This window comes from Zeus faber (genome assembly GCF_960531495.2).
Source record: "Zeus faber genome assembly, chromosome: 1".
Lineage (NCBI taxonomy): Eukaryota > Metazoa > Chordata > Actinopteri > Zeiformes > Zeidae > Zeus > Zeus faber.
This window is the reverse complement of record NC_137193.1, coordinates 45,633,768-45,648,791: the sequence shown is the minus strand read 5'-3', so window position 1 is coordinate 45,648,791 and position 15,024 is coordinate 45,633,768. Positions and strand designations below refer to the sequence as shown.

The window sequence follows — 15,024 nt, the reverse complement described above, 5'->3', positions numbered from 1 at the left end:
CCTCGCCTTTCTCACCAGAGTGTCTGTGTGTACAGTCCATGTTAAGTCCTCAGTGATGTGGACTCCCAGATATCTGAAGCTGCTCACACTGTCGACAGAAGTCCCATTAATCCACAAGGGCGCGTGCGTCCTCGATTGTGATCCTCGCCTAAAGTCCACAATCAGCTCCTTGGTTTTGCTGACGTTCAGGTGGAGGCTGTTGTCCTGGCTGTTGTCCAGAGTGACAGGTCAGCAACCTCCTCGTGGTAGGCCTTCTCATCGCAGTCGGTGATCAGGCCCACGACCAGGGTGTCGTCAGCAAACTTGATGATGGTGTTGGAGCTGGACCTGGCCACACAGTCATGTGTGTACAGGGAGTACAGTAGGGGGCTGAGGACGCAGCCCTGGGGGGGATCCTGTGTTCAGGGTGAGGGAGCTTGACATGTACTTCCCCACCCTGAGCACCTGGGGGCGGGCTGTGAGGAAGTCCAGGATCCAGGCGCACAGCGGAGCGTTCAGTCCGAGCTCCATCAGCTTGACAGCCAGTCAGGTGGGTGTTGGTGTTGCCACTGCTGTTTCACATTTTTCAACACTATTATCGACATTAATGTGACACTGTCCCCCTCGTCTAGCTGTTGGTAAACAAGACTTCATAAAGCAGATCCTGATGATTTCTGGGTGTACCCGGCTTAATGCTGCTGACGCAGCATCACTGAATATTCATATTCAGTTGCACCCACACTGTTCACTGCATTCTATTGCCATCAATATGGCAAATAATTCAACGGTGTGCACCTTCAAACAGGCAGATGTTCACTTGTACCACAGACCTGACTGTATTTCGGGCATCTAACTAAAACCCATTGACTTAGAGGCGAGCGAACCGGAAGTGCAAAAAGTTGTAACTCATTTCCGGGTTTCAGGGCTTGTCTTTTTTCCTTCGCTTTCTCCCCATTCCTGCGGCATTGACGCACATGCGCACTGTCAGCCTCATCCTGTTACCACCCGCCATTTTGCTGCACACGGTTAGCTTTGCGAAACGAGCGTCACTGCTCAGCAGTTTACCGCTGTAAAAAAAAAACACCATTTAAACATCGAGTTATCTCAACCATGGCTGACTCTGCAGCAGAGTCAAACCTCCCGCAAGGCGCCGAGGTGCGTAAACTATCCGAGCTCAGAGTCATCGATTTGAAGGCCGAGCTAAAGAGACGGAGCCTGGACACCGCTGGCGTGAAAAGTGTGCTGTCCGAGAGGTTAAAACAGGTACTGGTATTTCAAATGTATTAGTGAACATATCTATGATTACCCCCGAGTTTCCAAGTACACCGATGTGTAAATTTTGTGTGGTTGATACGTTCGGCTTCTGAGGGTTGTTTTTTTTAAATATTAAACTTAGTCCCAACGCGCTAGCTCCTGTTAGCCGGGAGGTAACATTACGAGGCCCGTCCTGGGCCTGTTCGAGCCTGTAAGCGTTCGATAAGTAAGCGCCACCTGGCCTTGGTTTCTCATTGTGTTGGTGTGTGCCTTTCCTTCGTCGAGCAGGCTATTGAGGAGGAGGGTGGAAGTCCGGATGAGATTGTTGTTGCTGCTCAGGACACAGCATTAAAGAAGGCCACTCCCAAACAGACGACCAAAGGTAAATGCACAGTTCCAACGACACCTAACGCTAACCCTTCTAATTGTGCTCTGAGACACCCGATGGCGAGTTCCCTAACCCAAAGTCTCTCCACCAGATGCAAGGCAGGAGAATGAGGAGCTGGAGGACAGTGTTGTTGAAGGGGATTCCCATGATGTGCAGGTGAGCCTGTTTTTATTACATAATTTAGCAGACACTTTTGTCCAAAGCTACATACAATTATTCATGGCTGCAACCACCTGGAGCAATTAGGGGTGACGTATCTAGCCCAAGGACACTACAGCACACAAGCAGGAGGAGCTGGGGATCGAACGGCAACCTTCGGGGTAACTACAGTATGACCCCTCTACCTCTCGAGCTACTGCCCCCCTGTTTAAGTGGCAATCCGTGAAATTCAACAGCTGTGTAATGTATTTGCGTTATACATGCTCCTCTAATATACTGTTTCCAGCTTTAGCTGATGTTTAAGATTGCAAAGATCAGCCAAGTGCAAGAAGTGAAAGGCAGCCGCTGTGAATTTAATAAACCAGTGAAGCACGTTGTGATAAGTAAACTGTCAACATAGATGAGCATATCCCCACCACCTCAAGTGACAAAGAAGAAAAAAACAAATCAGCAGTTTTGAAGAAGACATACTTGTCTGTGTAGCTGCGAGGGTCGGCGTGACGTTAATTTAGTTGTCTGCTCGTTTCCGTATGGATGTCTGCATTGCCCGGATTTTGACCACACGGACTACACACCTACAAGTGTGCCGACTGCACATGCGCTAATGATGTTCTTTGGCAGGCTTGTTAAACAGCCAGGAAAAAGGTTTACAATGTCATTTCACTACATATATGTATGCGCATATATATATAATGTGTGTGTGTGTGTGACAAATAAACATCTTGAACAATTGTCATGCAAACATCAACACATTCAGAGTTAAAAGTTTCTTAGCAATTAACGTTATTTGGTGGTCAGTATTTTGTGATAGGTTCCATGGAACTTGGAAACCGGTATTTCCGAGCAGGTATTCCCCACTTCCGAGCTAAATGTATTCTATTGGCACTGTTTGGCCAAACAGCCTGCGATAATTTTTTTTAACCATTTTAATTTATAATGCTCATGTGGTCTGCGTATGCACATCCAAATATAGTATGTACAGAATCGAATGCGCTCCCGTTTTGGACTAGGGCACGATACCTGCAGGGTTTTAAAGTATTAAAAACAACAAATTTTATATTCTCAATAAGGCCTTAAAAGTATTGAATTTCATTTACAAAGTTTTAACATTTTTTTCTTTTCCCTTCGTAGAAATATAAATATATATATATATAAAAATACATGCAATAACGTCATCAATATCTGGTCTGGTTGCACACCCGTTAACATGTGAATTCCCTGTTGTTTCTATATCAGTGTTGGCACCAACGTGCAGCAGAGACGACATCATGTGGTGACTTCAACTCTTAAAGGGACAGTGCAGGCTTTTTCCCTTAGTATGAATTATTAAAACACAAATTTATGTAATTTCACATTTCTCTGGATTTTGGTGACATTTCAAACAAATAAGCGGTGACGCTGTGAAATGTTCGCAAGAACTGAGAGTTTAAGTGAACATATTTGTGGTTAATGGGAGGTTTCAAGTTTACATTGTGTAGTAAACAAGTGTTTATTTCCGTTTTTTCGCTTGTTTTCACATTGGTGCAATTTCTGCAACGAGCCTAGACACCTTGCATTGCTGCCTGCTATATTAATTATTTTTATTTATATACTGAAAACAATTTGTGCACAATGTGCAAATTGGCTTCAGTTCAAATAGGACCTATTGTGACTAAATGGTGCTATGTGAGGCCATGGAGAAGGGTAGGGCTTCTTAATGTGACAAATGGTGCATCTTTTTCATTTTATTTTATAAGGGTACACACACCTCACAAAGCTATTGTGTATTTTATATGAATGAGAGTATTGTAATAAAATGTTTTAGTAATTTCAAGTACTTGGTAAATAGTTATTTTCTAGGGCTTAGAATCCATTCTGATTTTCCATTATATCCTTCATACTTTTGCCGGTATTGCTGTGAATTTGCTATTCAATTTCTTTCTAAGTGGTATTTTAAAAGGTCTTAACCTCTTCAATTTAACTTGGAAAACCCTGGGGGTACCCTGATAATGAAGCCTTTCGAGGTGAAGATGAAGGAAAACCCAGATGGAGGAAGGCAACGTTGTGGTTTTGAATTAGTTCTGGGGTTTGTAGTGTAATCCACCCAGCACAGATAATTTAACGGCTTGTAAGTATTGATTGCAGTAAATATTTTAAAAAAAAAGTGACTTAAACTGACATTGCAATTTTCAAATCGCAAAAGGATCTGATATAAAATAAAAGTAGAGGGAATTAGTAGAGAAGGACATTTTGCACACCTGTCTCCTGCGCCGACGGTGCCAGCGGTGGTTGCCAGCGACGGGGTGCCTGTGATTGGCGCGCCAGAACAATGTGTTTTTGATTTTATTTTTAATTTCCTAATGGAACGAAACAAGGTGTATGGAACGAAACCATGCGTAATGGGGACACATTCTCCGTGCCTCCTGTCGATAGCGATTACTTAACCCTCTCCGCTGCCCCCCGGTGAGACCCGGTGCTCCGGCCTAGGCCACGGTGTGCTGTGCTGTGGGCATGTGGTGCTGGCAGAGCTCAGAACACCCGTAGAGTTCGGACGGAGCCTCTTCCAGAATATCGCGGCTGTTTATATTTTATTTATTTATTTATTTTTAATGAGCATACAGCTGTCCCTGAGCACATTGGGCTGTGCTTTCGTGGACATAGGTGCGACATTTTTCTAATAAATCTCTGTTGAAACACTGCATATTTTTTTTTATGTTAATTTTGAGATTCAACCAGTTACAAGGCTTGACGTTAAATCAATGAGTCAATATTCTACTGTGATTAAAGGTTTTTCTCTTTGCAATTCAATAGATGAATAAAGATATGTCGTTCACATCAATTCATCTCATTTCATGATAACATGTAGGCCTGGCCTACAGGAAGGAGCAGTTTATGTTGACTGTATCCAATGTTGTGTTGGTCATACTATAGAATGATTTATTTCTTGTTTGCTGGATAATACAGAATACAGGGAACTTAAAAAAACCAAACATTTGCATACATAATTGCAATCACAATATTGGTCTAAAAATAATTTATTTTCCCAAATTGTTCAGCCCTACTAAATACTGGGATCCATACTTTGTATTAAGATTAAATGAGAAATGCTTTTTTTGTGACGCCAGCATTTTTCCTAACTTCACTGTTTGGTGATTTATAATTTAGTTGAAATATCTTTGACCATAGTGAGAGTCCACTCCACGATCCACACCGTGCATCCACTCCAACCACCCTTTCCTGCCCCCATTGTGATGTGTCACAAAACACAGATCTACATGTGTAGAAGCAATGAGATCAGATAAATGGCAAGAGTTGGATTGTAATACAAGACAGGATGCAAGCCTCCATAATAACCCAAGAAGTAGCAAATCAACCATTTAAATGCATTTTTAGGTGTTAGTGTTGGTGTTTAAAAAAAAAAAAAAAACACAAACGATGAAAATCTTTGATCGCATATAAAGGATTCTATATTTATTTGTAAAATGATTATTTGTTTATGGAGAAATGTGAATTTTTTTTGTATTCCATATAAGTCCTTCCATAAGTATGCTGTGCACAATACTTAACGATGTCATCACTGGAGTTTGTTTTCTGACATTCTTTTCTGCTAGGATGAGCAACAGGAGTGTCATGAGAACATGCAGGACATGGACATCCTTGACATGAATATTCTAGATGAGGCAGACAACGACAATGGAATACCAGATGATGATGATGATGAGGATGAAATGCGGCCTTTCAGCGCTGGGGAAGATGAGGATGAGTTATTGAAGGATGGTGAGCTGGACAATGAGGAACTGGATTCTGAGGATGAATCTAAAATGGTGGAGGTGAGTCTGGGTCTGTAGAGGGTGTTTCTTTACTGACTACATTTTCTAAGATTAAGTATTATTATCAGTGCATTTTGAGGTTACTCTGCTGCTATGTTGACTTTTTTGTTTAATTCGTCATAGATTGTGTGCAATTATAGATTTTCTCTGTTTAAATAGAAAGCTGAGTTGGAGTTGTTGGGAAAGGATGCTGCATGCTCATCATCTGACAAGGTATTAACTTTTGATAAATATTCAAATGTAACTTAACTGTAAGGTAACTTAACTGGGCTGAAAATGTACGCTATGTGTAATAACACCATCTTTACTGTTTTTTATTAGGTTCAAGACGAAGATGCAGATGACTCAAAAGAAGAAAGAGGTACTGTTCCAAGGGGGTTAGAAATTCAAACATTTTCTGTATAGTGTTGAACTTGGAATGCAATCCTTTTAGATTAATTTCAGCCAAGATGGGAGACTGGAAACCCAAAGTACATTGCTGGCTTTGTGATGAAAGTATATTAACCACCTTTTGTTAATTTTAATTATTGTTAAAGATATTTTGGTCATGTTTTGAAATCTTTTTCAACTGGTGGGACAGCAGTGGTTAATGAACTTTTGCACACATTGACAGCAATTGACCGTACAGATCAGGGTGGTTTTAGGTATTACAGGTGAATGCAAGGTTTCCAGGTTGCCACACGAAGACCGAACCGAAGAAGAACCATCAAGCCATTTTAAATTGAATATGGAAGCTAATGGACTTGCGCTGAAACTCTGATTAACGCACGTGGACACCTTTCAAGTCAGACCGAGGAAGAAGACAGACTCCACCATGAGGCCTCGACTGTTGGTCCTGCTGGTCTTGTGACACTCTTCTGCACTGAGCTCTTTTCTGCTTTGGATCAGGTGAAACTGAGCCAAGTGGTTGTACTTGAGACACGAGATCCTAGTCCCTTTAGCTGCTTGGTTGTCCCGTAGGTCTTTGGGTTCTCTTCCAGTCTCTCCTTAGGGTGTGCCTCATCCTTGTAAATGCCTAGATCTAAAAGAGCAGGCCAGGGGTCATGACGTTCCTAATCCAGGCCTTGTCAGTTCCTCGTTAACAATTGCTGTGTTTCAGAAGTGATTAAACTCTGCCATTCTATTCCTGTTAAATCCGTAGAAAATGACAAAGTAGCCGGGTCTTGTTTATCTGAGCCACTTAACGAAGATCGCCACCAGAGCCAGGAGACGACCACTGAAGAAGAGCAAGCTGCCACCGCTGGAGGAGAAGACAGTGCGTGTGACGAGGCTACCACCTGTCATGTGGAGGGCGACAAAGAAGACATGGAGACTGATATTAAAGAGAGTGGGGACACGCAGAATGTCCAGGAAGAGACAGTTGATATTCAGAGTGAAAGCACTCAGGCTGTTAGCGTAAGCGAACAGGGAACCGCGGGGGAAAATGTTGATTCAGAAATGGGGTCTAAGAAGGGTGAGGAAGAAGAGAAGACTGAAGAGAACGCTGCTGCAGATTCGTCCACGGCAGCCAAAGAATCCTCTTCTGTAGAGGGCGGTGATCAGAAAATGAGGTTTGTTGTTTTCTGTCTACTAGAAACCAAAATGGCTATCTCTGCATTGGCTCCTTTTGTGCTAGCAAAATTTGGATGCTCTTTTGGAGGTAAAAACAAAGGTCTGCGCATTTGTTTTCATTTGTCATTCCTTACACTGACCTATCCCTTTTAATTACCCATTATTGTGTAATTGGGATTGTCTTTGGCCTTAATTCCGTTCATTGACTGTTAAATCACTGCCCTAAGGTACTTGATGGGTTTTATCACTGTCAGTTTGTATTTTACTGTAAAATACTTGGTAAGTATAAACCTCTTTGTAAAACTGTAAACCTAGGCATTTTCACTGTATATTAATTGTTATATTTTCCTTTTGTCTCTAGTTCTGAAGAAAAAGATGACAAGACCGAGTCAAAAGATGAAAAGGGTAGGTGTATGGAATAATGGTTCTATCCTCTTGAGAAATGTATATGCTCTTGTGTACTCTTAACTGTGGTTCTGTGTTTAGTCACTGGAAATAATGCTGCAGGAAGCAGCAGCAAGAATCTTTGGGTCAGCGGTCTATCTTCCACCACCAGAGCGATTGATCTGAAGTCACTGTTCAGCAACTATGGCCAGGTTAGTTGGTGCTCAAAGAGGCAGGGCCCTTTGAAGTGATCTTTAAAAGCAAGAAGCATAGAAAGAAATATAATAGAGTAGAGCTGGCTCTACAATTTTCTTTGTTCATGTTTTCCTTAAGCCTTGATTACTCCCAACAACCTTTGTTTTTAAAAAAAAAACAAAAAAAAACAACCTAATAGTTATTTTAAAACTGAGAGCAGTTATAAATCCGTCAGTAGCAATGAACCCGTCACTGACTTGATAGAACTATTAACCCAAAATGGACTCAGTTTGTCAGTTAGGTGTAGACATGGCTTTTCTCTTCCCCGTGAAGGTTGTTGGAGCCAAGGTGGTAACAAATGCCAAGAGTCCTGGGGCTCGCTGCTACGGTTTTGTCACCATGGCTTCCACAGATGAGGCCACCAAGTGCATCAGCCACCTTCACAGGACTGAGCTTCGTGGAAGGATGATTTCTGTTGAACGGGTAGGTTGGTGTTTACTTAGTTCCAGGCCTGCTGTCCTGACTGTTCTCGCTTGCCAGATGGCATGAGCACGATTTTCAATTGAAGAATCTTATCTACAGATGTAGCCAAAAATATTTATCTATTTTAATGATGGGTTGAATTTTTTTGTGAAATTGTCATCAACCTAAATGACCCCAAGGAACATTACAGTTGGGTCCACATTATATCGACACGACTAGTGGAGAAATTATTATTCAATGAAGTACTTGGTATTCAACCATATTTAAGAAACTATTAATTATGGCTTTCTCGTAAACGTTAATAAAATCCATGTGAACATTGTATTGTTGATTTTTCTCGTCTAAGATCTGTTTCTGGAATGTTACAGGCCAAAAACGAGCCTGCGGGAAAGAAGCCTTCCGATAAGAACGACCCCAAGAAAACTGGAGACAGAAGGCACTCCTCAGATTCAAAGTAAGACTATATGTAGTCCAAGACAACCAAAAGTAATACTAGAGCAGCATATAACATTGAGTGTTTGGCGTGTTTCACATGTCATAATATTGAGTGCTAAGTCATTGTAAACTTCCAAGCTTGTGATTGGCCCAGACAGTGTCTGCGAATAGAAGTGTGCCAAGTTTTTTCACTAGTCTGTGTTTTCATCTTTCCAGGTCAGACGGCAAGGATGATAAGTCTGTGGGTGAAGGGAAAGGTGAGGCACAGATTAATTTGGAGGAAAAACCCTTGTCTAAACAGTCCCCTAGCCGAAAAAGGTTTTTGCTAATCCAAGTTTAATGGATGTTTTTAAAGGTCGCAATGAGAGGACCGTGGTGATGGACAAGTCTAAGGGAGAGCCTGTCATCAGCGTTAAGACCAAAAGCAAGGAGCGAGTAAGTCAAACAACTTCCAAATTCCAGAGCCCTTGATGCGATCTTCATTTTAACACTATTTAAACTCTACTTGAACATGCAACAGTATGCTTCAAAGCCTACTATATTTTCAAGTTTTCTTTGTACGTATCAATTATTTCCGTAGTATATTAAACATTTCTTGAAAATATGCTAAACAATCTCAAGCATACATATTTTTCAGAAGCTGTAAAATGGCTCAACCAATACAATTTGACTATTTTTTTAATCAAATAATTGACTAATCCTTGTACCACACATGATGTCTAAATCTTCTGCAGCCGCCTGTTAAATAATCCCCCCCCCCCCCCCCCCCCCCCAGAGCACCAAGAGCCGCGACCGCAAGTCCCCGAGTAAGGAGAAGAAAGACATACTGTCGTTCGACCAAATCAAGGAGCAGAGGGAGAGAGAGCGCCAGAGACAGCGGGAGAGGGAGTTCAGGGAGGTGGAGAGGCGCAGGCATACCGGGTAAAGAGCGGGTGGTGTAAAAAATGACTTGTTAACAGTCTTTGCTTATTTTATTATTGTTTGTAGTATTATTAAAGGCTGGGGATGTATGGGGGGGGGCAAGTCTAAAGGTAACTTGACCCCTATAGAATGTGACCCAGCTTAAAATTATGTTGGTTGATTATTTTTATAAAAATGTACTGTCTGTATATATTTAAAAGTTACTGTCTGTATATATTATTTAGTTGCCATTTCATTAAACTAATTTGGAAACTGAGTGACAATGACAAATTAAAATACTTAGTTTGGGAAACAATTCTGCAATTAAACCCATTTGCTTTTGAAGAAACACACTGGTTTTTACAAATTATTTATGTGATGTATATTCAAAGTTTGTCTATGCATGCACACAATAAACGAGACGACATTCCTTGTCATTGAATCTAGGGATCGGGATGGCCGCTCGGAGCGTGAGCGCATCCGTCTGTTCAGGGAGCGAGAAGAACGAGAGCGCTTGATTCGGAAAAGGAACTGGCTGGAGGTACAGTCCACCTGCTTTTCCACAATATTCATCGGTGCGATCCGGGCTTTTTATGTATCTTAACAGGCAAATCTTGCTTCAACAATTTTATTTTTCTAACGTAGAACTGCTTCTCACCTTCTCAGGATGAGAAGCAGCGTCTGGATGCCGACCGCATGGAGCGACAGTTCCTGGAGCGCGAGCGGCTGCGGGTGGAGTACGAGCGTCGCCGTGAGCAGGAGAGGATCCAGAGGGAGCGGGACGAGCTGCGGCGGCAGCAGGAGCAGCTGCACTTCGAGCAGGCGCGTCGCCCAATCAAGAGGCCGTACGATATGGACGGCAGGTGCTTGTAACAAGTTTAATGATCTCTCGATGGAATTCAACTGGAGTTTGTTACATTATTTAAAGTGTGTGATTAAACCTTTACTTTTCAAATAAAGCTCAACTCTTAACAACATTCTCTTAAAAGAACCGTATTGATTTACCAATGCCTCAGCAACTAGAACATTGTTTTTAAAATATTTTGCACTACTTGTGCCTGTGTTTAATTGTCTTAATGTCCAGCCCCTAATTCAAATTTTGTAATATAATTCCTTTGAGTGATGCCAAACTGATGTCACACAGGAAAGACGACTGGCCAGACAAACGTATGTCCATGGATGACCGCTACACACGCTCAGACTTCAGTCGCCAAGATCGATACCAAGACTTTGACCACCGTGATCGTGGCCGTTACCAGGACGATGGGATGCTGGACAGGCGGGATAACTCACGTGGCATGGGTGGAGACAGAGACAGCCAGGTGAGGTGTTTTTTTTTTTTTTTTTTTTTTTTTTTTTGGGGGGGGGGACAACTAACAGAAATCTGCAAATTTCTGTTAGTTGTCAACTACTGGAGTTCTGAGACCTGTGTGCTGACACAGCAGCCTACTGTAGAAGAAGAAGAAGAATCTTCGTCACATGACACGCCACTACAACAACACATGCACACATACACATTTCCACCTTTCCATTTTGTTGGAGTGAAATTAAATGCACTGTTTTGATGACTACACGTCCTGACAGTCTTTTCATTTGAACTGCTTGAAGTGGAAGTCTACTCAATTTTACTCATCTATAATGTCAGTAAAGGTTTATTTCACTTCACAGCATTGCAGTAGGTTTTACAACACACCCTACCTGAAAAAGAGCCTTTTATTGACATTAAGAATCAGAACGTAAGAATTTAAGACTGTTAATTTTCCTCAACCCAATTGATGGAAACAAATTATCTAATTACAACCGCCCCTGTTTTTGGTTAATTTACTAAAAAAAAATCAATAATAATAATAAAATAAATATTGATTGTTTGATCTATGAAAAAACTTTGCCTTAATGGATGGGTTTAACTTTTCACTTAAAAAAAACAACCGAATTGGGTATTGTCCGTCATCATTCCTCTGACTAGCGTCTCTTTCCATGCAGCACTTCTCAGACCGCTCAGACAGACACGGTGCCAGGGACAACTGGAGCGGAGGCTACGACAAGCGCATGAACACCAGGTCAGAGCACGGCTCGTGGCGCTCACAGTGACACTTAATGAGTAAAACCTTCCTGGGTTGTCCTTACATGTCCGTTCTACTTTTCTTTAGAGACGGCGGCCGTGACTGGGACTCCAGTCGGAAAATGGACGGAGACCGAACGTGGCAGAGTAAGATGAGTTGTTTTATCATAGATCACTCCAGGCCTCTACCTCTCTTGGATTATCCTTTGGGCGTTAAACCAGTCTCGCTCCCCTTGCTGGGGTTCCTCACCCGAAAGCTTATTGTGCCAAAAACATTTTAAACCAAATCCTAGAAACACCCTCAAATGTTAAATAAAATGGAGGTCTGGAGGCTTCTCGACACTATGAGGAACATTGAAAGGTTCTCACTTGGCGTTGTGCTCAGAGCTGTGTGGTCTGATGTGTTGCAGACCGAGACGGTGCCATCCCAGGACAGAGCCACATGGGACGCGGGGGCATGGCGAGGTGAATACTGCTGCCACCAGCGACGCTGCACCAATACATTTATTTTAACGCCGCAGTCACACCAGCCAGCGTCTGTCAGATATTTTGAACCAAATTTGATTCCTTTCAAGCATTTGCCAGGGTCGGTGGATTTGCTTCCGATGTAAAGAAGTAGAGTTTTGTTGAATCTTGACTCATGGCGTCGACAGAGCAAAGCTGCTGTGGTTCTGTTGCCCTTTTAACCCTCCTGTTGTGTTCCGGTCGAATTGGGCCGATTTACAAGTTTTCTCTCTGGAAAATGTAGTTCATTTAATCTGATTGTCATAAGGTTCCATGACTTTGTCCACACAGGGCATCTGAACACACACAATAAATTTTGATCATTTTCATTAAATTTTGGGTGTTTTATTTAACTTTTGTACACCTGCGGTGTTCCTGGTCCGAAATGAATGGGTGAGACTACAAATAGTGGACACACTTCCTCTCCCAGACTCCCACATGCATGTGTTTGCGCACACACACACGCGCACACACACACACACACACACACACACACACACACACACACACACACACAAAAGATACACATAATATGGTAAAGGTTTCATGTGTAGTTTGGGCCTATGTCCTTTCTTTACTTGTAAAATCATACCGGTCAGTTTTGACTGGGAACACAACAGATGTTTATTTGTGCCACTATTTTAGAATTTAAAACGGTTTCAAAATAAATGTCCGTGTTAAACATTGACACAAAGTAGTCTGATAAATAACACAATATGATTATTCTGAGTATTTTCCATAGTCAAAATAATCTATACGTTTTTTTGGTTGTTTTTTTTTACCAAAGAGTTGTATGAGCTCAGGTCATTGAGGCCTACAGGCTATAAATAATAAATGGAAATTCAAAACATGTAATGTTTACAAGAACTTAAGTTGATGAAAAACATCTAACAACAGGTGATAATATATTTATTATAGATTTATAATCAGCTATAATGGGCGGTCATTTTGGACCTGGAACACAGAAATAATTAACATTAAAATGAACACAACATTATTGGAGTCAAAAAATAAAGCCAGCAATTTGTTAAATCATCCTATTTAATAGTCAATTCAAATGAATCGTCTTTTAAAATCCTTTCAAGATTTTTACTAATCTGAGACTTCCATTTCACAACTAAAATCTTGATTTGTGCTTGATCAAAATGGTGCATTGTTAGTTTTGAGCGCTGAAGCTAATGTTATGTTTTCTTTGTGGCTCTAGCCGCGGAGGCTACATGAACACTGGAACGTCGCAGTCTCTGTCTGGAGCGCTGAACCGACAGAACCAGTTGATGCAGAGCAGCGGGATGCAGAGCGGAGCCTTCGGACGCCGCTACTGACCGTTCCCCCGACGGCGCATGCTGGGACATTTCACATTATGTAGAGCAAACTAGCGACACCCCCCATTACGTCTGAGAAGAATGTGTCTCTTTGAATGGAAATTCTGCTTCTGCTGTTTTTTTATGCGGTCTGTGTGTATTGATTAAATCCTTGATATTCAAACCCTTTTCATTGAAAGTAGCCTGTTAGTTTTGCATCATTTGGCTTCAAGGAGCTGATTGAGCAGATCTCATGGGCGCAATCAATTATTTTTTGGTAAACAGTACAGGGGACCTAATGACACCAGTCTGCGGTTTTGAAAGCTTTCTGCTTTACCTAATTGAATCCCTCTTCACATGTTAACTTGTGATGGAAAACTTGTCAGCCCCTTGTGAATTTCCCAAACCTTTTTGTATTTCGAACCTTGTTTTTAGTTCGACCTTTTGATATGTTCCTTTTAAGAGGAGCGTCGCCTGAAGGTTTTAAACACACCCCGTTGTCACAGTTTGGTAGTCAGTGCTTGGTATCACTTGTTTTCCTTCCAAGTTTCGATTTTTTTTTTTTTGTCTTTCTACATATTTTTGAGATGAGACTTAGTGACAAATCTGTGGTAAAACTGAAGTGTTTCCTTGTGCGTTGGTTCAAAATGTTCTGTATCAGATGAGTTATTTGTTTTTGTACATATTTTTCCCTGTTTTACTAGTTACTCTGGAATGCTACGATAACCAGACAGGTATGCTGAAGACTCCGGTGTTAGGCAGGACATCTGTTGGTTGGAATTGCTTCGGGGAACAATAAAATATTTTTTGTTTCTTTTTCAGTATTGGTTCTGCTGAAATCAACTTTCTAAGCGGTTTCATTTTTTAGAACCTCTGGCCTGTGGGCCAATCACAGCCCTCTAGGCAACATCACGCTACACCACAGTGTTTTCTACATTTCATATAGCCTATATTTGACTTTCCATTCTGGAAGGTGTCCCAATGGCCTTCCAGGCGCTAGACTGTTACTCAACCAGGGCTTCCGTAACCTTGTCTGAAGAAATCTGGTGGAGAAGCCGAGTGGTCCTCAAAGTAAACTGCAGACTCTGCTGGACAACAGCCAGACTACCGAGGAAGGATGGAGCAAGGAGTGCACGCGACAGTCACGCTAAATCTTGTATGATGTGATGGTCATTTCGTTATATAAGGAATTATTTGATCTAGATCGCTTTCTCCCAAGTTCTGTCTTGCATTATGCATGTTTATGTTGCATTTGCACCCTGGGTCACAGGCTGTGCTCTGACCCCTGCATGGCAAACTGGAAGGTCATAATGAGGACCTCGGTTGGTTTCCAAACATAGAGCTTTTCATCAGTAGCCTCACTTTCTAAAAAGGGAAATCAACTCAAATTGAACTTGCCGCAGCACACTTAGTCACTGGTCACATGTTCCTCCTCTGGACGTCTTGTTCCCTTCCCTTTGAACTGACTCATCTCTGTCAGTGATCCAAAGGGGAAAGAACTGCTGATGGGGACGCACACTAAATTAACGTGACGACCCTAAATCAATGAATCAAAGCTAAGTATTTTTTTTCCACGCAAAGAAACGAGGTAAGAGATTGTCTTATGGATCTGAAGTCGAA

The 15,024-nt window shown here is 41.8% G+C and overlaps 1 protein-coding gene across 2 annotated transcripts; it reads left to right on the top strand.

Moving 5' to 3' along the window:
* Positions 1 to 990: 990 nt before the first annotated feature.
* Positions 991 to 14,225, top strand: safb (scaffold attachment factor B). 2 transcript variants are annotated; one of them, XM_080004958.1, is made up of 21 exons: positions 991 to 1,242; positions 1,522 to 1,615; positions 1,713 to 1,777; positions 5,371 to 5,589; positions 5,749 to 5,802; positions 5,911 to 5,950; positions 6,731 to 7,139; positions 7,502 to 7,545; positions 7,627 to 7,736; positions 8,053 to 8,202; positions 8,571 to 8,656; positions 8,854 to 8,894; positions 8,993 to 9,072; positions 9,413 to 9,558; positions 9,985 to 10,078; positions 10,204 to 10,400; positions 10,682 to 10,859; positions 11,521 to 11,597; positions 11,688 to 11,746; positions 12,010 to 12,064; positions 13,308 to 14,225. In XM_080004958.1, exons 1-21 carry the CDS (start codon positions 1,090 to 1,092, stop codon positions 13,423 to 13,425), a joined length of 2,469 nt encoding a protein of 822 aa, XP_079861084.1. In that variant the 5' UTR covers positions 991 to 1,089; the 3' UTR covers positions 13,426 to 14,225. The 2 variants fall into 2 exon arrangements, with proteins under 2 accessions (XP_079861084.1, XP_079861083.1); XM_080004957.1 differs by having other exon boundaries at positions 10,183 to 10,400.
* The last annotated feature ends 799 nt before the right edge of the window (positions 14,226 to 15,024 follow it).

Excerpts from the sequence above, each read along its gene's own strand:
- safb (XM_080004957.1), top strand. The coding sequence starts at position 1,090 with ATGGCTGACTCTGCAGCAGAGTCAAACCTCCCGCAAGGCGCCGAGGTG. Across the intron at positions 7,546-7,626 it reads CGAGTCAAAAGATGAAAAGG|TCACTGGAAATAATGCTGCA; the intron begins GTAGGTGTATGG and ends TTCTGTGTTTAG. Across the intron at positions 9,559-9,984 it reads GAGAGGCGCAGGCATACCGG|GGATCGGGATGGCCGCTCGG; the intron begins GTAAAGAGCGGG and ends CATTGAATCTAG.